The 23,222-nt window shown below is 34.7% G+C and overlaps 1 protein-coding gene and 1 long non-coding RNA gene across 3 annotated transcripts; both read left to right on the top strand.

Moving 5' to 3' along the window:
- Window positions 1-336: 336 nt before the first annotated feature.
- LOC107585711 (FXYD domain-containing ion transport regulator 5-like) lies at window positions 337-15,848 on the top strand. Of its 2 annotated transcripts, none has more exons than XM_016272843.1 (9): window positions 337-568; window positions 5,881-5,926; window positions 7,750-7,848; window positions 8,210-8,350; window positions 8,958-9,005; window positions 10,524-10,553; window positions 12,614-12,688; window positions 12,809-12,854; window positions 15,270-15,848. In XM_016272843.1, the coding sequence occupies exons 1-9, from the start codon at window positions 557-559 to the stop codon at window positions 15,292-15,294; spliced, it is 522 nt and encodes a 173-aa protein (XP_016128329.1). In that variant the 5' UTR covers window positions 337-556; the 3' UTR covers window positions 15,295-15,848. The 2 variants fall into 2 exon arrangements, with proteins under 2 accessions (XP_016128329.1, XP_016128328.1); XM_016272842.1 differs by lacking the exon at window positions 10,524-10,553 and adding an exon at window positions 10,204-10,233 and having other exon boundaries at window positions 338-568.
- A 1,540-nt stretch (window positions 15,849-17,388) lies between these two features.
- Window positions 17,389-20,232, top strand: LOC107585710 (uncharacterized). Its single transcript, XR_001609281.1, has 3 exons — window positions 17,389-17,482; window positions 17,603-17,648; window positions 19,654-20,232. It is a non-coding gene; the product is annotated as an uncharacterized lncRNA (long non-coding RNA).
- Window positions 20,233-23,222: the final 2,990 nt, after the last annotated feature.

The raw sequence follows: 23,222 nt of genomic DNA, 5'->3' as shown, positions 1-23,222 counted from the left end.
GTATAAGCACAAATATATATATATATATATATATATATATATATATATATATATATATATATATATATATAACTAGATATAAATATTGTAGTTATAAAATAATTTTTATAAGAATTATAAAAAATAATAAAAAATATATAATAAAAAATAATGAGTCAAAAGATATTAAAATATCAAAATAATACACTTCTGTCCTTTATGTATTGCATATACACAGATACAGGCTTTATTCTGATTTCAGGATAGATTTTGAATGTGCAGACACAAAGAGCTGCTTAGAGACAATGAGTTACAGTGCTGATACACAGAATGTGAGAGAGGCTGGCACTAACACAGTTTGAATTGTAGACAATAGCTGATGAGACAGGCATAAAATAGGACTGGCAGATGTGGACAGATTGAGAGGCCTCAGTGAGAAGGACTGAGCTTGAGAGGAAGTGTGACATTAGGGCGTGGTCAACCATCTAACCAACTTCCATATTTTCTCTTTTTTACGACAGACCGGCAGATGCTGCGCTTTGTTTGACTCTGATTGGATGCGGGACGCAAGATCAAAATGAATATCAAGGTAAGTGAAATCAAACAGTTGATATTTAAGTATACGCTTATTTTTGGAGTTTCGGAGCGTACACAGATGCTACAAGGTAAGCAGAATAGAGATTCTGAGAAAGACCTAGAGATGTAGAGATGGAAAGGAAAATGATATGCTTAGCAACAGGCTCATGTGCTTCAAGCATGTGAGTTCACTGTGGACCAGCCTATTCCTTTATCTGGTCCATCGATCATGTAAGACCCGGAGGACCATCTGTCTTTAGAAACAGGTAAACACACTCGCTCACCTGCAGAAGAAAATGAAGCACACAGCCACAGTTCAATACATGCTTGCCCTCGCATAGATCAAAGTGGCTACTCCTAATGAAAAAGGTCTTGGAGGCCACAAAATAAAATAGAAAAGGAACAAATAAATGTGCAATGTTAATAATGCATGTTTATTTATTCATTGTTTTTAGGAAAGTTAGGAAAAGTAAAAAATAAACACAAACCGGTCAGCTGGTGTGTTTCACTCCAAAATCAGAAGAAAAAAGAATTAGCATGAGGAAAATGAGGCCTGTTTGTACGTTTAAAAATAGTAAAATATTTCTATTTGATTTGTCATGAAAATACCATCACAGACACTTTTGGAAAATATAATTTCAATTTTTTTATGACAGATTATAAAGTTGCATAGTTAATGCCATGTTCTATAAAGTTAGAAATATTACTTTGAAAGCTGTTGCCAGTATGAATATATTAATGGATTGATCCGTCGAGACATTGAATTATGTTCATACCCCACTTTCACTCCATGAAGTTACATTTCTTTTAACGCAGAGTCGTCTCTGCGTTAAAAGGTGTTATACAAGAGAGGAGTGATTGGCTTGATCTAACCTTTCAACAAATTGAATGTTCAGTGGTAACACGTGGCAGCAGTTCACGCTTACAGGAAGTAGTGTGACGTAAGACTCACTTGAATTTTGAATAGGCACTACTACTGTTCTTATTTGTTGTTGTAGGGGAAAGCGGAGATAATTGTAACATAATTTGGTTTTTGCTCACTACTTCAGAAAATGTTTAGCCTAAAGCTTTGATATGATGCATTAATCATCTTTGACATGTCAGTAGTCATTACTTGTGTTAATTAAATTCCGAACTTAATTGAGTCCAATACAATTAATCTGTAAGGACACAAAGACTCCATGCTGAGCTGCATTCTCCATATGCTGATTTCAGCAGAACATGCTTAGGGCCACGTCTCTGCTGGCTTAGGGGAAGCTGTTACAGATGGGAACATTGCACAATTTGGTGGCATATTATTACTAAATCAGACAAGACAACATGAAACTGTTCAAACAGAGATAACTTTTTACATTTATGTATGATTTAAAAGATTGGAAATTAAATTTTAACCCTAAACCATTCTCAAAAAAAAAAAATAATAATAATAATAATTGATGGTTGTTACTGGTTGTCTGATATCTTTAATGTTATTATGGTGAGAATGTATGCATTTAGTTATGATACATTTACTCGTCATAATACAGTATTTATACAATTTCTCTCTATGATTATTACTTATCAACAAGATGAATAAAACAACTTTTTCTGCATTTGAATGCAAATATGATTAACACTATTAGATTTGACACTGGCACATCTTACCCTCGAAGCATCTGACATAGTTTAGCCTACATTTTTCAAAGAAATTAATACTTTAAATTGGTTCCAGTCTAATATAACAAACCGGAGTTTCTCAGTTAATATTTGCACATTTCACTCTTTTTCTGTACTTTTGACCTGTAGGGTACCCCAAGGCTCTACTCTAGCTCCCATGTTATTTTCTCTGTATATGCTTCCTCTCGGATCTATCTTTGAGAACCATGGTATAAGTTATCATTGTTATGATGCAGATGACATACAAATATATCTTCCTTTGAAACATAAGAATGGATTAAACCCGGTGGCCGCCTGCCTCTTGGATGTTAATGCATGGATGTCTAAAATTAATTTTTTTATTCTGAATGAGAGTAAAACAGAGATTGTGGTGTGTACCCCTTCTGATACACACTGTATACCAAATCTAAATCTTGGTGTTCTGGCACCTTATGTCAAGCCGTACGTGAAAAATCTGGGTGTGGTGTTGAACAGTGCTCTAAAGCTTGATAGACAAGTCAACCAAGTTGTGAATTCAAGTTTCTACCAGTTGCGAACCTTGGTAAAAATAAAGTCCTTTCTTTCTTTTACTAATTTTGAAAGAGTAATCCATGCTTTTATCACCACGAGGCTTGATTACTGTAACTCTCTTTATTTGGGGATTAGTCAACGTTCCTTAAACCGCCTTCAGATGGTTCAAAATGCAGCTGCCAGAGTCTTGACGGGAGCTCGAAAGCATGAGCATATGACCCCTGTCCTTCAGTCTTTACATTGGTTACCTGTGCACTACAGGATTAGTTTTAAAGTGCTCTTATTGGTTTTTAAGTCTTTAAATGGTTTAGTCCCCTCATACTTCTCTGATCTGTTGATAGACCACCTCTTAGTGGTTCCTAGAACCAGACTCAAGTCTACGGGTGATCGAGCACTCGCCGTAGCCGCTCCGAGACTTTGGAATAGTCTACCTACGGAAATCAGAACTGCTCCTACACTATCCATCTTTAAATCTAGGTTAAAATAATTTTTATTTGATCTGTCTTTTTAATCATGATTGGCAGTTGTCTTGCCTTGTGTCTTGGAGTTTTATCTGTGACCTTGTCTTTGTCTTAATTCTGTTAATGGCTTTTAATTTGTACAGCACATTGGTCAACGGTAGTTGTGTTTAGTTGTGCTTTATAAATAAATTGAGCATGGACACATTAAATTGATCAAAAGTGACATTAAAGACTTAAAAAATAAATTTCAAATAAATGTTTTGACATTTGTATTCATCAAAGAAAGCTTTATTTATCGGTGACTCAATGACAATTGAAAAATCTGAAATGTTTCTTCAAATCAGCATATTAAAATGATTTCTGAAAGATCATGTGACACCGAAGAAGACTGAAGGAATAGCTGCTGAAAATTCAGCTTTGCATAACAGAAATGAATTACATTTTAAAATGCATTCAAACAGAAGACAGTTATTTTAAATTGTAATAATATTTCACAATTTTGCTGTTTTAATTGTATATTTGGTCAAATAAATAGAGCCTTGGTGAGTATAAGAGACTTCAAAAACATTTTATTTTTAAAAAATCTTACCGACCCCAAACTTTTGAAAAGTTGAGTATTTTTCCATTTTGGAAAAACAATGCCTATTTTTATAATCCATGGTTTATTTTAACACCTTTCATGCCTGTCATGTAGAAAATCTGACATGGAAAAAAAGTTATTTATCATCTTTTTCTCATGTGTATTTCATGTGATGTGTTTTCTGTAGAATGTTGGCCAGATAAAGGGGTTGACACATCTTACCCCACGCTCTCTGACACACTAAGACTCTAATGTCATTGGTTCGCGTTTAAAGCCGCGAGTTTTGGCCCAGTCTGCGGCAGTCTGTTCTTTCACACCTACAGAACGATGATATTTTTGGTGCAGCAGTTGTTTGAATATACTAATGGAGAGCTTGGTGACTGTAATGCTGGCCTGTCATCTGATGTGTCATAATCCAGTGTTTGTGTTGTGTGCTTGCTCATGTCACTGTTGCTAAGTAACCCCTCCCCTCAGAAACACTGGCAGCCTTTTTTTTATAGATCAAAAGGCACAAATTTCCAAAACAACCACATCTCAGAATTGATTGGCTAATGATAACGTTGGGAAATGTCAAGATCTCTCATCTCAAACGCTCCCATTACACGGGCAGAATGTTTACTGCAGCACGAGAAAACCGTAAAGCACCATAACACAAGCATGGCTGCTAAATATTCAACATGAAATCAAAAATGAATCTACTTATTGCCATTCAAAAGTTTGGGGTTGGTAAGTTATGCTCACCAAGGCTGCATTTATTTGTTCAAAAATACAGTAAAAACTGTGAAATATTAAATTTAAAATAACTGTTTTCTATTTAAATATATTTTAAAATGTCATTTATTCCTGTGATGCAATGCTGAATTTTCAGCATCATTACTCAAATCTTCAGTGTCATATAATCCTTCAGAAATAATTCTAATATGCTGATTTGCTTCTCAAGAAACATTATTATCAAAGCTGAAAACAGTTTTTTTATGAAAGAATTATATTCTTAGGATTCTTTGATGAATAGAAAGTTCAAAAGAATGTCATTTATTTATTTATTGTACAAATGTAAAAGTATTTTCTGACACTTATGCATTTTATTGTGTCCTTGCAATATAAAAGTATTAATTTTCCTTCAAAAAGACGTTAAAAAGGCAAACTCTTATTCAGTCTGGTTCTATTCTGCTATATACACTGAACAAAATTATAAACGCAACACTTTCGTTTTTGTCCCCATTTTTCATGTGCTGAACTCAAAGATATAAGACTTTTTCTATTTACACAAAAGGCCTATTTCTCTCAAATATTGTTCACAAATCTGTCTAAATCTGTGTTAGTGAGCACTTCTCCTTTGCCGAGATAATCCATCCACCTCACAGGTGTGGCAAATCAAGATGCTGATTAGACAGCATGATTATTGCACAGGTGTGCCTTAGGCTGGCCACAATAAAAGGCCACTCTAAAATGTGCAGTTTTACTGTATTGGGGGGTCCGAAAACCAGTCAGTATCTGGTGTGACCACCATTTGCCTCACGCAGTGCAACACATCTCCTTCGCATAGAGTTGATCAGGTTGTTGATTGTAGCCTGTAGAATGTTGGTCCACTCCTCTTCAATGGCTGTGTGAAGTTGCTGGATATTGGCAGGAACTGGAGCACGCTGTCGTATACGCCGATCCAGAGCATCCCAAACATGCTCAATGGGTGACATGTCCGGTGAGTATGCTGACCATGCAAGAACTGGGATGTTTTCAGCTTCCAGGAATTGTGTACAATTCAATACATAGAAAAAGTCTTAGATCTTTGAGTTCAGCTCATGAAAAATGGGGGCAAAAACAACAGTGTTGCATTTATAATTTTGATCAGTGTAACTCCCTTTTTTCACTATCCAGTCAATTCCAAATAGACAAATATAATTATTATTTTCTCAAATATAAAAATGTTAAATTATGGAAGTAAAAAGGGTTCATCTTGCTTTAAAGTTGCAATAGAATATAAGAGAATCGAATACTGAAAAAAAAACAGCAGTGCTTTGTGGGAAAATGTACCAAAAAAAAGGTAATTTTGTACAGCCACCTTTTCCACAGTCATGGAGACGTTCGTTTGTGTGATTGTGGGTGTTTACTCTTTTTCAGATCGTGTTGCGAGGATCTGCCTTTCTTCTGTTACTCGTCTTCAGAAGTGAGTTATCATGATTCTTCCTCCTCTTTCTTTTTCTTTCACACGCACGCACACACACCGTCTTTTATTACATTACACATATACATCATAAACATGTGTCAGCTTAATCTGATAAAGCCTATTTTTAATAAAATCTTACATTACCCAAAACCACGAATGACCAGCGGGTCTAATATGTGGGATTTTTCAGATGAATACTTCCAATAAAAGATTGATTATAGCCGTTGTGCAATAATCACAGTGTTTTGCTCAGTCTCATGTGGCCATTCATCTTGTGAAGGGATTCATTGGAAAAACTGCGCGTAGCCGGAAAATGCATACAAAAATGCTGCGACCCATCTCTGCTAGACCACAATTAGTCCTTGTTCTGTTGCACGGTCTATGAGAGGCCTGCCTTCATTACAAACCGCTGCACTCTACATCACCACACTGTTATTATGCCAGCCTCAGAATACATTTGCATTCATCTGCTGCTTGTGTGTGTGTAATCTTGAACTCATAAGGCATAATGGTGTCAGAAGGAGATTGTTGCTTATGCTTTATAAAAAATTATCAGATGCTCTTGTTAAAGGCTCAGATATTTGTCTCTGCATCCTTAACGAAATTATCAAATTCATATTCTCTCTCTCGTTCTGTACTTTTATTTGTAATTTTGTGATTTGTGGATGAATGCTAAATTGTATCAGATATTAGTCAAAATGTCTTAAAAAGTGTTATTTGTCATTCTTTATTAAGTTACTCTGTCCATTTATTATTGTATTATATTAATACAAGTATAAATATGATTATTTTTTAATGTTTTTTTTTTTATATTTGACAATCTAAAGTGAATAATATATAATATAATATAATATAAAAAAAAGCATGCTGCATATCTCTCTGACGAACTACACAAATGTATGTATTTATATTTTGGTTGGAGCTTTTTTATTGTTATTATTTTTTATTATTAGATAATTGTTAATTCGATTATTAAAAGATAATTTATTATTATCTTTTTATATGGTATCTATATTTATATAGTATTAGATTAGATAAAAATAAAAAAAATATTTTACTACTTTTTAAATTTGATATAAAAATATAATATAATATAAAAAAAAGAGTAAGTGTAATCTGTCTGGCTTTATTATCTTTATCTTTTTTTATATGGTGTCTATATTTATATTCATATAAACTGTATTATATTATATGAATAAAAATAAAATAATGTAATATTTTAGTACTTTTTAATTAAAACAATTTAAAATGAATAGAATAGAATAGAATAGAATAGACAAAGAGCAAGTAGCATATCTCTCTGACCAGCTACATATGTATGCATTTATAATTTCAAAAATATTTTGGTTGGCATCTTCTACATTATCTTAATTTTTGTCTATATTTCTTTCTGTAACTCATCTCTAATTAGTTTTGGGCCTTAAATTATAAGTCAGTGCAATAGATTTCTATCCATTGCCCATTTTAAGCGGGTGTTTGCTTATGCCATTCTGGTAATGGTCTTTTTATACGCTATAAATAAAAGCATAAGATACCCATCAGCCTTCAAAATATTGTTTTGAAAAATGGCCAAGGTACATTGTTGAAAATTCCCCTGGGAAATCAATATCCAAAGATCTTGAACTGTATCCCAGAAAACATACTTTCCGGCACCTCCAAAATCTACGAGATATGATCAGCATCCAAATGACCTCACATATAGATAGTTGCCTACTCTTTATTACCAAAAGAGAAGCACAATATTTCTCCACCCAAACGCTATCCATCTTCATGAAAGTTTTACTCACTAAAGCCTAAATGTGTCTGTGTTTCTGTCTATAAAGGTTATGCAGTTGAGAACGTGACACAAACAGAGACCCCGACACCACTGGAAAGCTCCACACCTACGTTTTATAGCTCTAAACCCACAAATGTGGGTCAGGGTAGGATGTTTATTTCATTTTTTACATATTTATTTCCCAGCAGAACCACACAAACATCCCAGAATTGCCTGTTATGTTTTATATAATAATCGGTTTAAGTTTTATATGTTTATTCTATACTTGTTTCCCATTTATTCCCATTTACAGTTTTGAATCTAAGTGTTTCCAATACAGCTAAACTGAGTTACAGGTCCAGTACAAAATGTCTTCGTTCTCCATTTACCTTGATAACATACTCTGTAAAGTTTGATCTGTCACGGAAGGAATCGATTTTTGGTGGCATAATAAACCCGGCGATATTTGTTTCGGCTTATATCTCAAATACAATTCAATCAGGAAAGTGTTCGCCTCGTTCCTCCAGGTAACCCGAATGCGACAGGGGTGACAACGAGCCCAGATGCGGAGCAGTTTGACCTCACCGTGACTGCGGCAATCACTGACAACTCTTCAGACTCCCCGGTGACCTCCGCTGTGACCTTTGAAAAGATGCCAGCCACACAGCGTAAGCTTCGATTCTGACTCAAATACAAGTTTGGTTTCGGTGGAAGGATTTTCAGTGTGGGATTGGGGGAGGGTAACTGAGCCGAGGTTTGCATGAATAGCTGAGAGGCTTCCTCTTTACTCATGCAATTCATATCAAGGGCACACATAACTTAGAAACTAATTAGCAGGTAATTAGAAAATGTTCAACGCTCTTTCCATGCTGAGAGGCTTAAAGATAATGTGGTGTTTCTGCGGGATTGAGGAGCACTGTCGCGGTGAGCTGATATGCTTTATGAAGAATCAACCAACCATATATCCTGGGAGAGCAGCGCCATTGAAATATGCAAAAATTGAATTTGAAAGACAAGGCCGGACAGAGAATGAGTGCCGCTGGAATTTAATTAGAAGCAATTACGGACAAATCCATAGGATTGCGATAAGAGGAAGCGTCTGCTTTTCACACCCAAAGTCTTTGCTGTCAACCTACATTATGGACAAAAACGGGATTCAAAAGCTCACTACTATTCATAATTCTGCGAATTCGAGGAAAGAATGTACATGCTAGATTAGGTTTCTCTCCTTGTATTTTTCCTTGACCTCACTTCCCTCTCATTTTCTCTTTGCAGCGGCCCGTAACACCAACACCTCCAAAACCGCCAAAGCTGTGGTGTGGGGTAAAACTTTCTCATCTTCGTCATCTTCTTAAATGTATTCTACAGCCTTTTCACTCATGATATATTGGAGGTGTTACTTTCCCATTGTATCTGTCAATAAAAGCTTTGTCAATGATGCTTAATTTCAGAAAGATTCACAGAGTTTTAGAAAAAAAACATCATCTAAAATTCAGTCATCAAAAAAGTCATCAAAGTTAAAATATAGTTTTTTGTTTCATTTTCAGATTTTTATAAAGCTCTTTTTTTTAGCAAAAATGTAATGTTAACTGTATACATATCATTTTATAAATGAAATGTATACATATAAAACTATTAATATTCTAATATGTAAAATATTATATTAAAATTATAATAATATTTCAAATATATCAAATAATTATTGATTAATATATAATTATAATATATTTTAAATATTTTATATACACATATCAATCCTTAATAATCACTGCAATTTTAAATTTTTGTAAAAAAAAAAAAAAAAAAGATTTTTTGAAATGTACACTTTAATCTAATTTGAATATACACTACCGTTCAAACATTTGGGATCGGTAAGGTGTTCGGCAAAATTTTGAAAGCAGTCTCTTATGCTCAAAAATACAGAAAAAACACAAACATTGTGAAACATTATTACATTACATTATTATTTAAAATAACTGTTGTGAATGTGAAACATTTTTTCAAGCTTTTTTTGATGAATACAAAGTTTAAAAGAACTCATTTATTTGAACTAGAATATATGTTTATTATATTTTATTCACAGTTTAATTAATTTTGTATTCCACTCGAATAATAAACTTATGAGTGATTAAATAAAGACATCTTTTTTTATCAATTTTTTTGGGGTAGGATATCTTTTTAAATTCCATCATGCATATATGAAATATGAAAAACCCATATCAGTCTCCATTACTTTTTACCCATCAAGTAATTTGCATAAACAGCATCTCATTGACACAACTCTGATTAAATTGTAGAAAATTAGTGTTGGAGGTCATGTAAGGTGGACAGGTGAAAGATCGTTTCATCCCATTAGACCCATTAGACACCATGAACACACACAAACCCACACATATACTACTGGCTTATTTAGCATATTACGAAAATGATAAAGTCCATTACATTTTATAGGCACGTGGACTGTTTTCAGGTCTTGTTTATGATGTCAAAACCTCTCTAAACTGTGCAATTTCCTCAACAGATGTGAGTTGGGACAAGCCGTTTCATTACAGTAAGTATCTGTTTAATCATTCAGTAATTAATGGTGCTTGCTAATGCAGACATAATGCTAATGCAGACATCACAATTACTACTAGAACAAACCCCTAACCCAGAGTATTGAACGTTGGCCTGTAACTCGTGGCGCAACATTTGTTCTACAGACATGGAGGATACTTTAAATCATGTGCTGTTTATGCTACAACCTTTCCAAGTGACTGGACTTATGATTCTTACTTAATGGATGATAAAGCATTGTTTATGATGTCAAAACCTCTCTAAACTGTGCAATTTCCTCAACAGATGTGAGTTGGGACAAGCCGTTTCATTACAGTAAGTATCTGTTTAATCATTCAGTAATTAATGGTGCTTGCTAATGCAGACATAATGCTAATGCAGACATCACAATTACTACTAGAACAAACCCCTAACCCAGAGTATTGAACGTTGGCCTGTAACTCGTGGCGCAACATTTGTTCTACAGACATGGAGGATACTTTAAATCATGTGCTGTTTATGCTACAACCTCACCAAGTGAGTGGACTTATGATTCTTACTTACTTAAATGAGTGTTTACTATTGTCATTTTGCATTATTGACACTATTTTCCTAATTAATGCTGTTCAGTTGCTTTGTCACAATCTGTATTGTTAAAAGCGCTATATAAATAAAGGTGACTTGACTTGACTTGACTTAATGGATGATAAAGCGTGCAACAGATGGAACAATTAGCAGTGTTGTATATTATTATAGTATTTCATATTTGGAAGAAGTTTTTATTTTTATATTTTCAATTTTCATTTTCATTTTACTTAAGGTTTAGTAATTGTATGTTCTTTTGTTCTTTTTATTTATTTTTCTGTTTAGCTTTATTTTTTTATTTCAGTTTTAGTTATTTTAGTACTTCAGCTTAAACATTTATTAAAGAAATAGTTCACCCAAAAATGAAAATTTGCTAAACATGTACCCTCAGGCCATCCAAGATGTGGATGAGTTTGTTTCTTCATCAAAGAGGTTTGGAGAAATTTAACATGACATCATTTGCTCACCAATGGATCCGCTGCAGTGAATGGGTGCCGTCAGAATGAGAGTCAAAACAGCTGATAAAAACATAATAATAAACAAATCCATCATTAAGACATTTTTTACTTCCGTCGCTTCTGGCAAAAAATATATAAATCATAATAACACTTCTTCCAGTAAAAAAGTGCATCCCCTCACATCAAAATCCACAGACCTGTTTGTTTAGAACTGAACTTTTGGACTGTTTTTGCTTGTAAACAGTGCTTGATCTGTGCATATTTCTCTACTGATTCAGATGAGAAAGCAATATTATGGATAGAGGTCAATGGTTAAGACATCTTAGTTATGGATTTGTTTATTACAAGTATGCAGCTTTTTACTTCACAAGACCTTAATTATTCTGACGGCACCCATTCACTGCAGAAGATCCATTGGTCAGCAAACAAAGCAACCAACAAACTCATCTACATCTTGGATGGCCTGAAAGGGAGTACATTTTCAGCAAATCTTCATTTATGGTTGAACCATTCTTTTAAATAGTTTCAGTTAACAATAACATTAATAGACCACATATTTAGTGATCTTACGGAACTCGTTAGCAACGAATCAAGTAATGTGGCAGTTTTATTCTTAATGTCACAACTGTGCTGCTCAGGTGTTAATAGTCTGCTGGTTTTTCTGGTACGAGCCGCTGACGGTGCGTTCTAACACAAAGACTGGAGGAACTCAGTCTCTCTGTCAGTGGAAAGTATTGTGTTTATAAGAAGCACAGAGGTGCTGAGCATGGGAGCACTATTACTGTCTCAAGAGCTGTAGTTAAAAGCTTATGACCTGGCGACAGCCGCTGCTTCAATCACTTCCTATTGTTAGGGCAGCTACAGGGCATCTGATGTTCAGGAAATAGCCTCATTAGCTGTGACCCGTAGATGCCTCTGTTCTGCATTCATTCCCCAGGAACTAAGTTTATAAGTGCCTGAATGTGTTTCAGAGTCATCAGTTAAGGGTGTTTTATGCCGGTTCAGTGTTACTTGAAAGCCTGTGTGTGTGTGTTTTGCCTGCTTTGTGGGTACCGAATGTTCCCACACGGATAGTAAAAGACAGACAGACAGACAGACAGACAGACAGACAGACAGACAGACAGACAGATAGATAGACAGATAGACAGATAGACAGATAGATAGATAGATAGATAGATAGATAGCTTTGAGAGACACTTGGTAATTTAAAGTCTGTCGTGACATCTTCACACAAACAAGAAATTCAAATTAATGTGACTTTATGTATGTTTTCAGACTGTTTGACCGGATTGTTCTGTGAGTGTGTGTTCTTCATCATGATTAGCGCATAACATGACTTGTTTTTTTTCTCAGATTACACCTCTCTACGTCAAGTAGGGTTAACCATCGCTGCGGTTCTCTTTGTGATGGGAATCATGGTGCTTGGTTGTAAGTAAACCTAACTTCAAGTCTCAGTCCTGATTGCTTTTATAAACCGTTTATAAACCGTTGCGTTTCAAATCCCCAAACCCCTCTCCTCTCTTTTTTCAATCTTCCTCCATCTGAAAGGTGGCAAAGTGAAACGAATACCACGGTGTCATATTGGCAAAGGAAGGTGAGCAAAAACTCTCTAGTGTGTGTGTTTGTGTTTGTGTGTGTGTGAGGCTGTGAAGTTCTTTTCAATGGCATTTTGTGTAAAGTTGTCATAGATTTTGGCACTGGAAATTGGGTTTATTAACGGATACAGTAATCCATGATGTAAGCTCTACTGTAAACTGCTAATTTAGGCAAATGTAGAAGTTAATTTGAGAACATATGCATGCTGTGTATAGTATACATGCTATATACTTGCTTTAAAAGTAGTCTGCAAGTATGCTCTTTCGTACACAGCCATTGTGTGCGTTTTGAATGCATTCAGTGATTGGGTGCATAATAACGTTTGGCCTCTTTTGTAACTTTCTGATGTGTCTTTATAATCATTATGGACTTCCTTGTGTTTAGACGCCATTAGCGCTTTTATATAGATTGTTCTAAAACATATGATTTCAATCTTGCCGCATATGATGAATGCGAACTGTAATGTGCTTATTATACACCTGTCTGTGCCATTTGAAAATGAAAATGTAAAAATAAAAATACACAGCCATTGCATGGACAGAATGTAAACCGAATTGACTTGTGCAAAGAGAGACAACAAAACAGTATATCATTTTAGTAATAAAAGAGAATGCATGCTGTGTATAGTATACATGCTATATACTTGCTTTAAAAGTAGTCTGCAAGTATGCTCTTTCGTACACAGCCATTGTGTGCGTTTTGAATGCATTCAGTGATTGGGTGCATAATAACGTTTGGCCTCTTTTGTAACTTTCTGATGTGTCTTTATAATCATTATGGACTTCCTTGTGTTTAGACGCCATTAGCGCTTTTATATAGATTGTTCTAAAACATATGATTTCAATCTTGCCGCATATGATGAATGCGAACTGTAATGTGCTTATTATACACCTGTCTGTGCCATTTGAAAATGAAAATGTAAAAATAAAAATACACAGCCATTGCATGGACAGAATGTAAACCGAATTGACTTGTGCAAAGAGAGACAACAAAATTCAATAATGACACGCTTCTCTCTGAAACGAGCCTTTTCAAATGGTTTCGGCTATTAAGGCAAAAAGGCATAATTTTCTTTCTCTGCAAAATAGTAACAAGCGGTAATGCTTTACCTGGAGAGAAAGCAGTTGTTGACTTGGCTTTACCTCTCACAGAGCTGCTCTGAGAAACCCGCTGGAGGCTTTAACAGACGATTTATACTATATTTAATGGAATATTTAATGCCCTGTGGGCTGTAAAGTTGCATTATATGACTTTGGAGTGAAGGTTAAATTTAGTAAGTAAGCAGTCATTTAAAACAGGCGTTTAATAAATCAACTTCAAGTTTACTTTTTAAAGGAAAAGGAAAATTTGTTAAAACATTTACTCACCCTCAGGCCATCCAAGATGTACCTGTAAATGAGTATGTTTCTTCATCAGAACAGATTTGGATAAATTTAGCATCACTTCTTCACTAACGGATCCTCTGCAGTGAATGGGTGCCATCAGAATGAGAGTCCTAACATCTGAACATCACAATAATCCACACAAATCCAATTTGGTAATTAACATCTTGTGAAGTGAAAAGCTGCATGTTTGTAAGAAACAAATCCTTAATTAAGGTGTTCTAACTTTAAACTGTCACTTCTGGCCAAAATCCATAATCCATAATAACACTTCCTCCAGTGAAAAAGTCCATCACCTGTTGTCCTCTCACATCAAAATCCACCAACATATTTGTTTAGAACTGTTTTGGACTGGTTTCAAATGGTGTTTGATCGGTGCATATTTCTCTCCTGATTCAGATCAGATGACTTCACTGGAGAAAGCAATATTATTGATAAAAGATGTGTATTGTAGCAAGAAGCAATGGTTTGAAGTTAAAAATGTCTTGATGGATTAAACAGGCAGTTTGTCACTTAAGGCATTAACTGATGGACTGGAGTCATGTGGATTTATTGTAGATTATTATGATGTCTTTAACAGCCATTTGAACTTTCGTTCTGACGGCACCCATTCACTGCAGAGGATCCATTGGTGAGCAAGTGACGTGATGCTTAATGTCTCCAAATCTGTTCCGATGAAAAAACAATCTTATCAACTGTACATCTTGGATGGCCTGAGGGTGAATACATTTAAAGCAAATTTTCATTATTGTGAAGTATTCCCACAAGATTTTACTGGTGCAAAAATCTGCTCACAAATTTGACAAAGAATTCGTTTTCTTCTTGGTCACACTGCATTGCTGCTCAATTTAATAAAGTTAAACTCTGGAAACGTTGACAAACTAGTTCAGTGTCAAAATGGCCTCCAGGTGAACTGATTTACTTTAAAGGTTTTTTGTTTTTGTTTTTCCTTGAGAAAACTAAGTGCACAACTAACCTTTCTTTTTTCTCTCTCTCCAATCTCTTACTAACCATTTTTTCTGTGTATGTAGCTCATACAGGGTGACCAGAAGTTAGCACTTCTCTCAGCATTGATCAGCTGGCTCGGCAATAAACAGAGGAACAGCAGGAAAACACAAAGGAGCCAGTCAGACCTGTTTCCACAGCGGTTACAGACTTACATTTCCCCCTTGTGAGAACAACATCATAAGGACAAGATGGAGAGGTCGTGTGTGTGAGCGTGTTCTTTATTTCAAACTGATCTCCGGGTTTGTCACACAGAGGAGCCGGGGAATAAGATGTGTGCTATCGTGCGGCACTAAACGCCAGCGGTAACACAACGGCTGGGACTTCGGCAGATCCCAGCGTAATCACGCGTCTCAGACACAAAGTCCCTTCATCCCTCTGCTCTCCTGCACCAAACTGCTCGGTTTAAGTGTCAAACTTTGTACAACGTAGACCTGTACTTGTGTTTTATTATCATTATTATTTCAATACTGTGCATCCTCAGATGTGTCTATCTTTTGGAAACGGCAAGAAGCGTTGTGTGGCTCACAAGTGCCCTCAAGAGGCCTTCAGACACATTTATTATGAGTTCTCCCAAGAGGAGAGAATAAAAACGGTTTGGCTCAGTCTGTTTAGAGATTCATGTATCTGAATTCATGTCAAAAAAAGCATCTTTATCAGTGTATAAGGCCTGAGTTTAAAATAAGTGAAGTTTCATATTTCTTATCTTGCATAAGTTTGGTTGGGCTGTCAGTGGAAAATTTGTATTTGCTGATGTCAGGGGAAAAATGAAAATATCAAGACCATCTCTCAGTGACATTTACCATTAGCATATATCTGCTGGAAAAGTATGCAAGGTGTTTATGTAAATATTCTATAATTCGCCCAAAAAACACATTTGGTCATAAAAAAAGCTGATTATTATTTTTTTCTTCCATATGCATAAAAGGAGATCTGTAGATGCTCGTTTATGAACAACAAAACCGAATGGTTGTTAACTAAAGCAAGCAAGCAAGCAAATAAACAAACAAACAAACAAAGTTATTTTAAATAAAGATGAAATAAAAGAAAATCGAAATATTAGATGAAAAACTTAAGCTTTAAAAACTTCAATGAAAATTAGAAAGTATGTTCCTTTGGCAAATAATTGAAATAAAAAGCCGTAAAAGTACTAAAACTAAATCTGAAATAATAATGAATAGAAATATGTAAAAATATGTATAAAAAAGTAATGAAATGACTAAAGTGTAAACTAAAATTAAAAAGAAAACTGAAAATATAAAAGCTATTCAAAATATTAATAAATACTTTAATACTAAATGGCAAGCACCAAAAAGTATGAATTATAATAATTCTTATTATTTAAATGTATTATTACTTTAAAAAAAAAAGTAATTTTACGTTTACGTTTCCAGTAACACCAATGGTGTATAATCATGCAATGAGTAGCTGATGATGATGATCAAATGTTTCATATTAGAATAAATACCAAACTGTAGTCCTGGTGTAAAACTATGCATTTAGTCATTTTTATGATCTCTATACTAATTCCCACCCAAAACCGATACATACAGTTTGCAGTATAATACTAGCACAGCTGTTGAGAACAATAATGTTTATTTAAAATAGGTCTCATACAACAAATAGATGACAGGTTGTCTTATAAAATATATACAGCAACAGGCATTAACCTTTAAACTTCAGTAGAAATCACACAAATGTCCATTAATAATGGCAACAGTTATCATGAGGAATCAAGAATGTGCACTGTCAATGCTCTGGACTCTGTTCTTATTCACTGGGAGTGTAGTATAGTACATTATCAAACTGTTGGTCAAATGTACTCAGAAATTCAAATTAATGGAGTACTGAAAATAAGGCGTATATCGACTACTGCATGATTTATTACGCTGCTTTATCCAGTGACACTGTGCTACAAAAGAGTTCAAAGAAAAACACTACTGATAACATTTATAAAAGAAAAATATAAAGATAGATAGATAGATAGATAGATAGCTTTGAGAGACACTTGGTAATTTAAAGTCTGTCGTGACATCTTCACACAAACAAGAAATTCAAATTAATGTGACTTTATGTATGTTTTCAGACTGTTTGACCGGATTGTTCTGTGAGTGTGTGTTCTTCATCATGATTAGCGCATAACATGACTTGTTTTTTTTCTCAGATTACACCTCTCTACGTCAAGTAGGGTTAACCATCGCTGCGGTTCTCTTTGTGATGGGAATCATGGTGCTTGGTTGTAAGTAAACCTAACTTCAAGTCTCAGTCCTGATTGCTTTTATAAACCGTTTATAAACCGTTGCGTTTCAAATCCCCAAACCCCTCTCCTCTCTTTTTTCAATCTTCCTCCATCTGAAAGGTGGCAAAGTGAAACGAATACCACGGTGTCATATTGGCAAAGGAAGGTGAGCAAAAACTCTCTAGTGTGTGTGTTTGTGTTTGTGTGTGTGTGAGGCTGTGAAGTTCTTTTCAATGGCATTTTGTGTAAAGTTGTCATAGATTTTGGCACTGGAAATTGGGTTTATTAACGGATACAGTAATCCATGATGTAAGCTCTACTGTAAACTGCTAATTTAGGCAAATGTAGAAGTTAATTTGAGAACATATGCATGCTGTGTATAGTATACATGCTATATACTTGCTTTAAAAGTAGTCTGCAAGTATGCTCTTTCGTACACAGCCATTGTGTGCGTTTTGAATGCATTCAGTGATTGGGTGCATAATAACGTTTGGCCTCTTTTGTAACTTTCTGATGTGTCTTTATAATCATTATGGACTTCCTTGTGTTTAGACGCCATTAGCGCTTTTATATAGATTGTTCTAAAACATATGATTTCAATCTTGCCGCATATGATGAATGCGAACTGTAATGTGCTTATTATACACCTGTCTGTGCCATTTGAAAATGAAAATGTAAAAATAAAAATACACAGCCATTGCATGGACAGAATGTAAACCGAATTGACTTGTGCAAAGAGAGACAACAAAATTCAATAATGACACGCTTCTCTCTGAAACGAGCCTTTTCAAATGGTTTCGGCTATTAAGGCAAAAAGGCATAATTTTCTTTCTCTGCAAAATAGTAACAAGCGGTAATGCTTTACCTGGAGAGAAAGCAGTTGTTGACTTGGCTTTACCTCTCACAGAGCTGCTCTGAGAAACCCGCTGGAGGCTTTAACAGACGATTTATACTATATTTAATGGAATATTTAATGCCCTGTGGGCTGTAAAGTTGCATTATATGACTTTGGAGTGAAGGTTAAATTTAGTAAGTAAGCAGTCATTTAAAACAGGCGTTTAATAAATCAACTTCAAGTTTACTTTTTAAAGGAAAAGGAAAATTTGTTAAAACATTTACTCACCCTCAGGCCATCCAAGATGTACCTGTAAATGAGTATGTTTCTTCATCAGAACAGATTTGGATAAATTTAGCATCACTTCTTCACTAACGGATCCTCTGCAGTGAATGGGTGCCATCAGAATGAGAGTCCTAACATCTGAACATCACAATAATCCACACAAATCCAATTTGGTAATTAACATCTTGTGAAGTGAAAAGCTGCATGTTTGTAAGAAACAAATCCTTAATTAAGGTGTTCTAACTTTAAACTGTCACTTCTGGCCAAAATCCATAATCCATAATAACACTTCCTCCAGTGAAAAAGTCCATCACCTGTTGTCCTCTCACATCAAAATCCACCAACATATTTGTTTAGAACTGTTTTGGACTGGTTTCAAATGGTGTTTGATCGGTGCATATTTCTCTCCTGATTCAGATCAGATGACTTCACTGGAGAAAGCAATATTATTGATAAAAGATGTGTATTGTAGCAGGAAGCAATGGTTTGAAGTTAAAAATGTCTTGATGGATTAAACAGGCAGTTTGTCACTTAAGGCATTAACTGATGGACTGGAGTCATGTGGATTTATTGTAGATTATTATGATGTCTTTAACAGCCATTTGAACTTTCGTTCTGACGGCACCCATTCACTGCAGAGGATCCATTGGTGAGCAAGTGACGTGATGCTTAATTTCTCCAAATCTGTTCCGATGAAAAAACAATCTTATCAACTGTACATCTTGGATGGCCTGAGGGTGAATACATTTAAAGCAAATTTGCATTATTGTGTGAAGTATTCCCACAAGATTTTACTGGTGCAAAAATCTGCTCACAAATTTGACAAAGAATTTGTTTTCTTCTTGGTCACACTGCATTGCTGCTCAATTTAATAAAGTTAAACTCTGGAAACGTTGACAAACTAGTTCAGTGTCAAAATGGCCTCCAGGTGAACTGATTTACTTTAAAGGTTTTTTGTTTTTGTTTTTCCTTGAGAAAACTAAGTGCACAACTAACCTTTCTTTTTTCTCTCTCTCCAATCTCTTACTAACCATTTTTTCTGTGTATGTAGCTCATACAGGGTGACCAGAAGTTAGCACTTCTCTCAGCATTGATCAGCTGGCTCGGCAATAAACAGAGGAACAGCAGGAAAACACAAAGGAGCCAGTCAGACCTGTTTCCACAGCGGTTACAGACTTACATTTCCCCCTTGTGAGAACAACATCATAAGGACAAGATGGAGAGGTCGTGTGTGTGAGCGTGTTCTTTATTTCAAACTGATCTCCGGGTTTGTCACACAGAGGAGCCGGGGAATAAGATGTGTGCTATCGTGCGGCACTAAACGCCAGCGGTAACACAACGGCTGGGACTTCGGCAGATCCCAGCGTAATCACGCGTCTCAGACACAAAGTCCCTTCATCCCTCTGCTCTCCTGCACCAAACTGCTCGGTTTAAGTGTCAAACTTTGTACAACGTAGACCTGTACTTGTGTTTTATTATCATTATTATTTCAATACTGTGCATCCTCAGATGTGTCTATCTTTTGGAAACGGCAAGAAGCGTTGTGTGGCTCACAAGTGCCCTCAAGAGGCCTTCAGACACATTTATTATGAGTTCTCCCAAGAGGAGAGAATAAAAACGGTTTGGCTCAGTCTGTTTAGAGATTCATGTATCTGAATTCATGTCAAAAAAAGCATCTTTATCAGTGTATAAGGCCTGAGTTTAAAATAAGTGAAGTTTCATATTTCTTATCTTGCATAAGTTTGGTTGGGCTGTCAGTGGAAAATTTGTATTTGCTGATGTCAGGGGAAAAATGAAAATATCAAGACCATCTCTCAGTGACATTTACCATTAGCATATATCTGCTGGAAAAGTATGCAAGGTGTTTATGTAAATATTCTATAATTCGCCCAAAAAACACATTTGGTCATAAAAAAAGCTGATTATTATTTTTTTCTTCCATATGCATAAAAGGAGATCTGTAGATGCTCGTTTATGAACAACAAAACCGAATGGTTGTTAACTAAAGCAAGCAAGCAAGCAAATAAACAAACAAACAAACAAAGTTATTTTAAATAAAGATGAAATAAAAGAAAATCGAAATATTAGATGAAAAACTTAAGCTTTAAAAACTTCAATGAAAATTAGAAAGTATGTTCCTTTGGCAAATAATTGAAATAAAAAGCCGTAAAAGTACTAAAACTAAATCTGAAATAATAATGAATAGAAATATGTAAAAATATGTATAAAAAAGTAATGAAATGACTAAAGTGTAAACTAAAATTAAAAAGAAAACTGAAAATATAAAAGCTATTCAAAATATTAATAAATACTTTAATACTAAATGGCAAGCACCAAAAAGTATGAATTATAATAATTCTTATTATTTAAATGTATTATTACTTTAAAAAAAAAAGTAATTTTACGTTTACGTTTCCAGTAACACCAATGGTGTATAATCATGCAATGAGTAGCTGATGATGATGATCAAATGTTTCATATTAGAATAAATACCAAACTGTAGTCCTGGTGTAAAACTATGCATTTAGTCATTTTTATGATCTCTATACTAATTCCCACCCAAAACCGATACATACAGTTTGCAGTATAATACTAGCACAGCTGTTGAGAACAATAATGTTTATTTAAAATAGGTCTCATACAACAAATAGATGACAGGTTGTCTTATAAAATATATACAGCAACAGGCATTAACCTTTAAACTTCAGTAGAAATCACACAAATGTCCATTAATAATGGCAACAGTTATCATGAGGAATCAAGAATGTGCACTGTCAATGCTCTGGACTCTGTTCTTATTCACTGGGAGTGTAGTATAGTACATTATCAAACTGTTGGTCAAATGTACTCAGAAATTCAAATTAATGGAGTACTGAAAATAAGGCGTATATCGACTACTGCATGATTTATTACGCTGCTTTATCCAGTGACACTGTGCTACAAAAGAGTTCAAAGAAAAACACTACTGATAACATTTATAAAAGAAAAATATAAATGGATAATCTTTTCATAAAACTATTTTAAGTATACATTTTTGCTGACAGAATACCTTACATTACATAAAAGAAAATAAGCGCTGATGTCAGAAACAGCCTCTATTGAAAGGAAATACAATACAATCTCTCATGGTTTTCTCTTCAAAGACTGTTGAGAGCGACCTTCAGAGGGAAAATCTGCATCTGCATTTTCCACTCCGTTCTTACTTCAACCACTAAGAGAAACCGGTAACAGAATTGAAATGTGAATCTGTGTGAACCGAATGTTATCTTACATGATAACAAGATGTACATGATTCATTTGTGGAGTTACTTGAATGGGGGAATATCAAAGCTTTTTATTTTTATTTTTTACAGTATAAAGTCCCTCACACGGCATAAAGCAACCTGCCCAAAAAGCCCAAGAGAAAGATGTTGGAGTTAATAAAACCCAACGGTTTATTAAAAAAAAAAAATCTATTAAAAAGTGGGAGGAAAATGTCAAAATGATGTGAAACTGGCTTTCAGAATGACTCAAAGGAGCTGAAATGTTTTTTTTTTCTTTCTGTTTTTTCCAATTCCAGTTATCTGAATGCTATTGTCTAAGGACACCTTTAGCAAATGATTTACCAGAATAGCTATATTGCAAATCTTGATTAATATTACACACTAATGCCTTTATACACACCCACACGCATCAAAGTAACAAGCTCAAGCTGTCTGATGCACGCAAGATTGGATTTCATTTAGATTTAAATAGAAAACCGGCAAGCTCAAGAAAAGCAGGTAATCAAGAAACAGAAAATTCAGCTAGAAAGGAAATGGAAACATTTTTAACAAGAGATATGGGTTAGCAGCCCTCCCATGTTGTACGTATATACACAGGCTGGGTGGACAGACAGTTATTAGCTACATAAAAATTCAAATTTTGTATTTTATATTCATAAAAATATTTATTTATCCTAATGTCATTCCATGTCTGATTGACTTACTTTCTTCTGTATAACAATGTTGAACAGCAAGTCAATGTGGTCCAATGTTTTTGGACCCCAAACGTTCTTCTTAATATCTTGTTTTGTGTTCAACAGAAGAAAGTAAGTCATATAGATCTGGAATAATATTAGGGTCAGTAAATGATGAGAAAATGTTCATTTTTGGGTAAACTGTCCCTTTAACAAGATAGCAAAAAAATCACAGAAAAACTTTGCCTCAGCAGTGTTAAAAGTGTTTGCTAGCCTGTCCTCTTTGTGTAAATTCAGAGTAAAAATCTGAGAAGCTCTGAGTCCCGAGACTCAGGCTAAAAGGGCTTTGATTGATTTCCATTTTAATCTAAAAAATGGAAGAAAAAAGATGAGAGAGGAAAGAGGAAGATAAAAGTAAGCAGCTCGTTATAGTGTCTTAGTTTCAATCGATGATGCTGTGGATACACTGGGGTCCAAAAGTCTGAGTCCACACTAAAAATCTGGGATTCAAAATCTGAAAATAGGCTATACAATTGAAAAAGTAAAAAATGGTATTATCTATTTCCACTTATTTCGTTATAATTGATTATGTAATGTGTCTTCAAATGTTTCTAATGTTGTTAAATTGGGGGGGGGGGGGGGGTTTTTTTTTTTCACTTAAAAACTCGTAGAAAATTTAAAAA

Source organism: Sinocyclocheilus grahami, unplaced genomic scaffold, assembly GCF_001515645.1.
Source record: "Sinocyclocheilus grahami isolate Dianchi unplaced genomic scaffold, SAMN03320097.WGS_v1.1 scaffold74.1, whole genome shotgun sequence".
In the NCBI taxonomy this organism is placed as follows: Eukaryota; Metazoa; Chordata; class Actinopteri; order Cypriniformes; family Cyprinidae; genus Sinocyclocheilus; species Sinocyclocheilus grahami.
The sequence above is the reverse complement of the archived record's forward strand: the minus strand, read 5'-3'. Positions and strand labels throughout refer to the sequence as shown.

Bases quoted from the DNA above. Each gene is read 5' to 3' on its own strand.
- LOC107585711 (XM_016272843.1), top strand. The intron at 7,849-8,209 runs GTAGGATGTTTA...TCGTTCCTCCAG, and splicing joins ACCCACAAATGTGGGTCAGG to GTAACCCGAATGCGACAGGG. The intron at 12,855-15,269 runs GTGAGCAAAAAC...CTGTGTATGTAG, and splicing joins TGTCATATTGGCAAAGGAAG to CTCATACAGGGTGACCAGAA.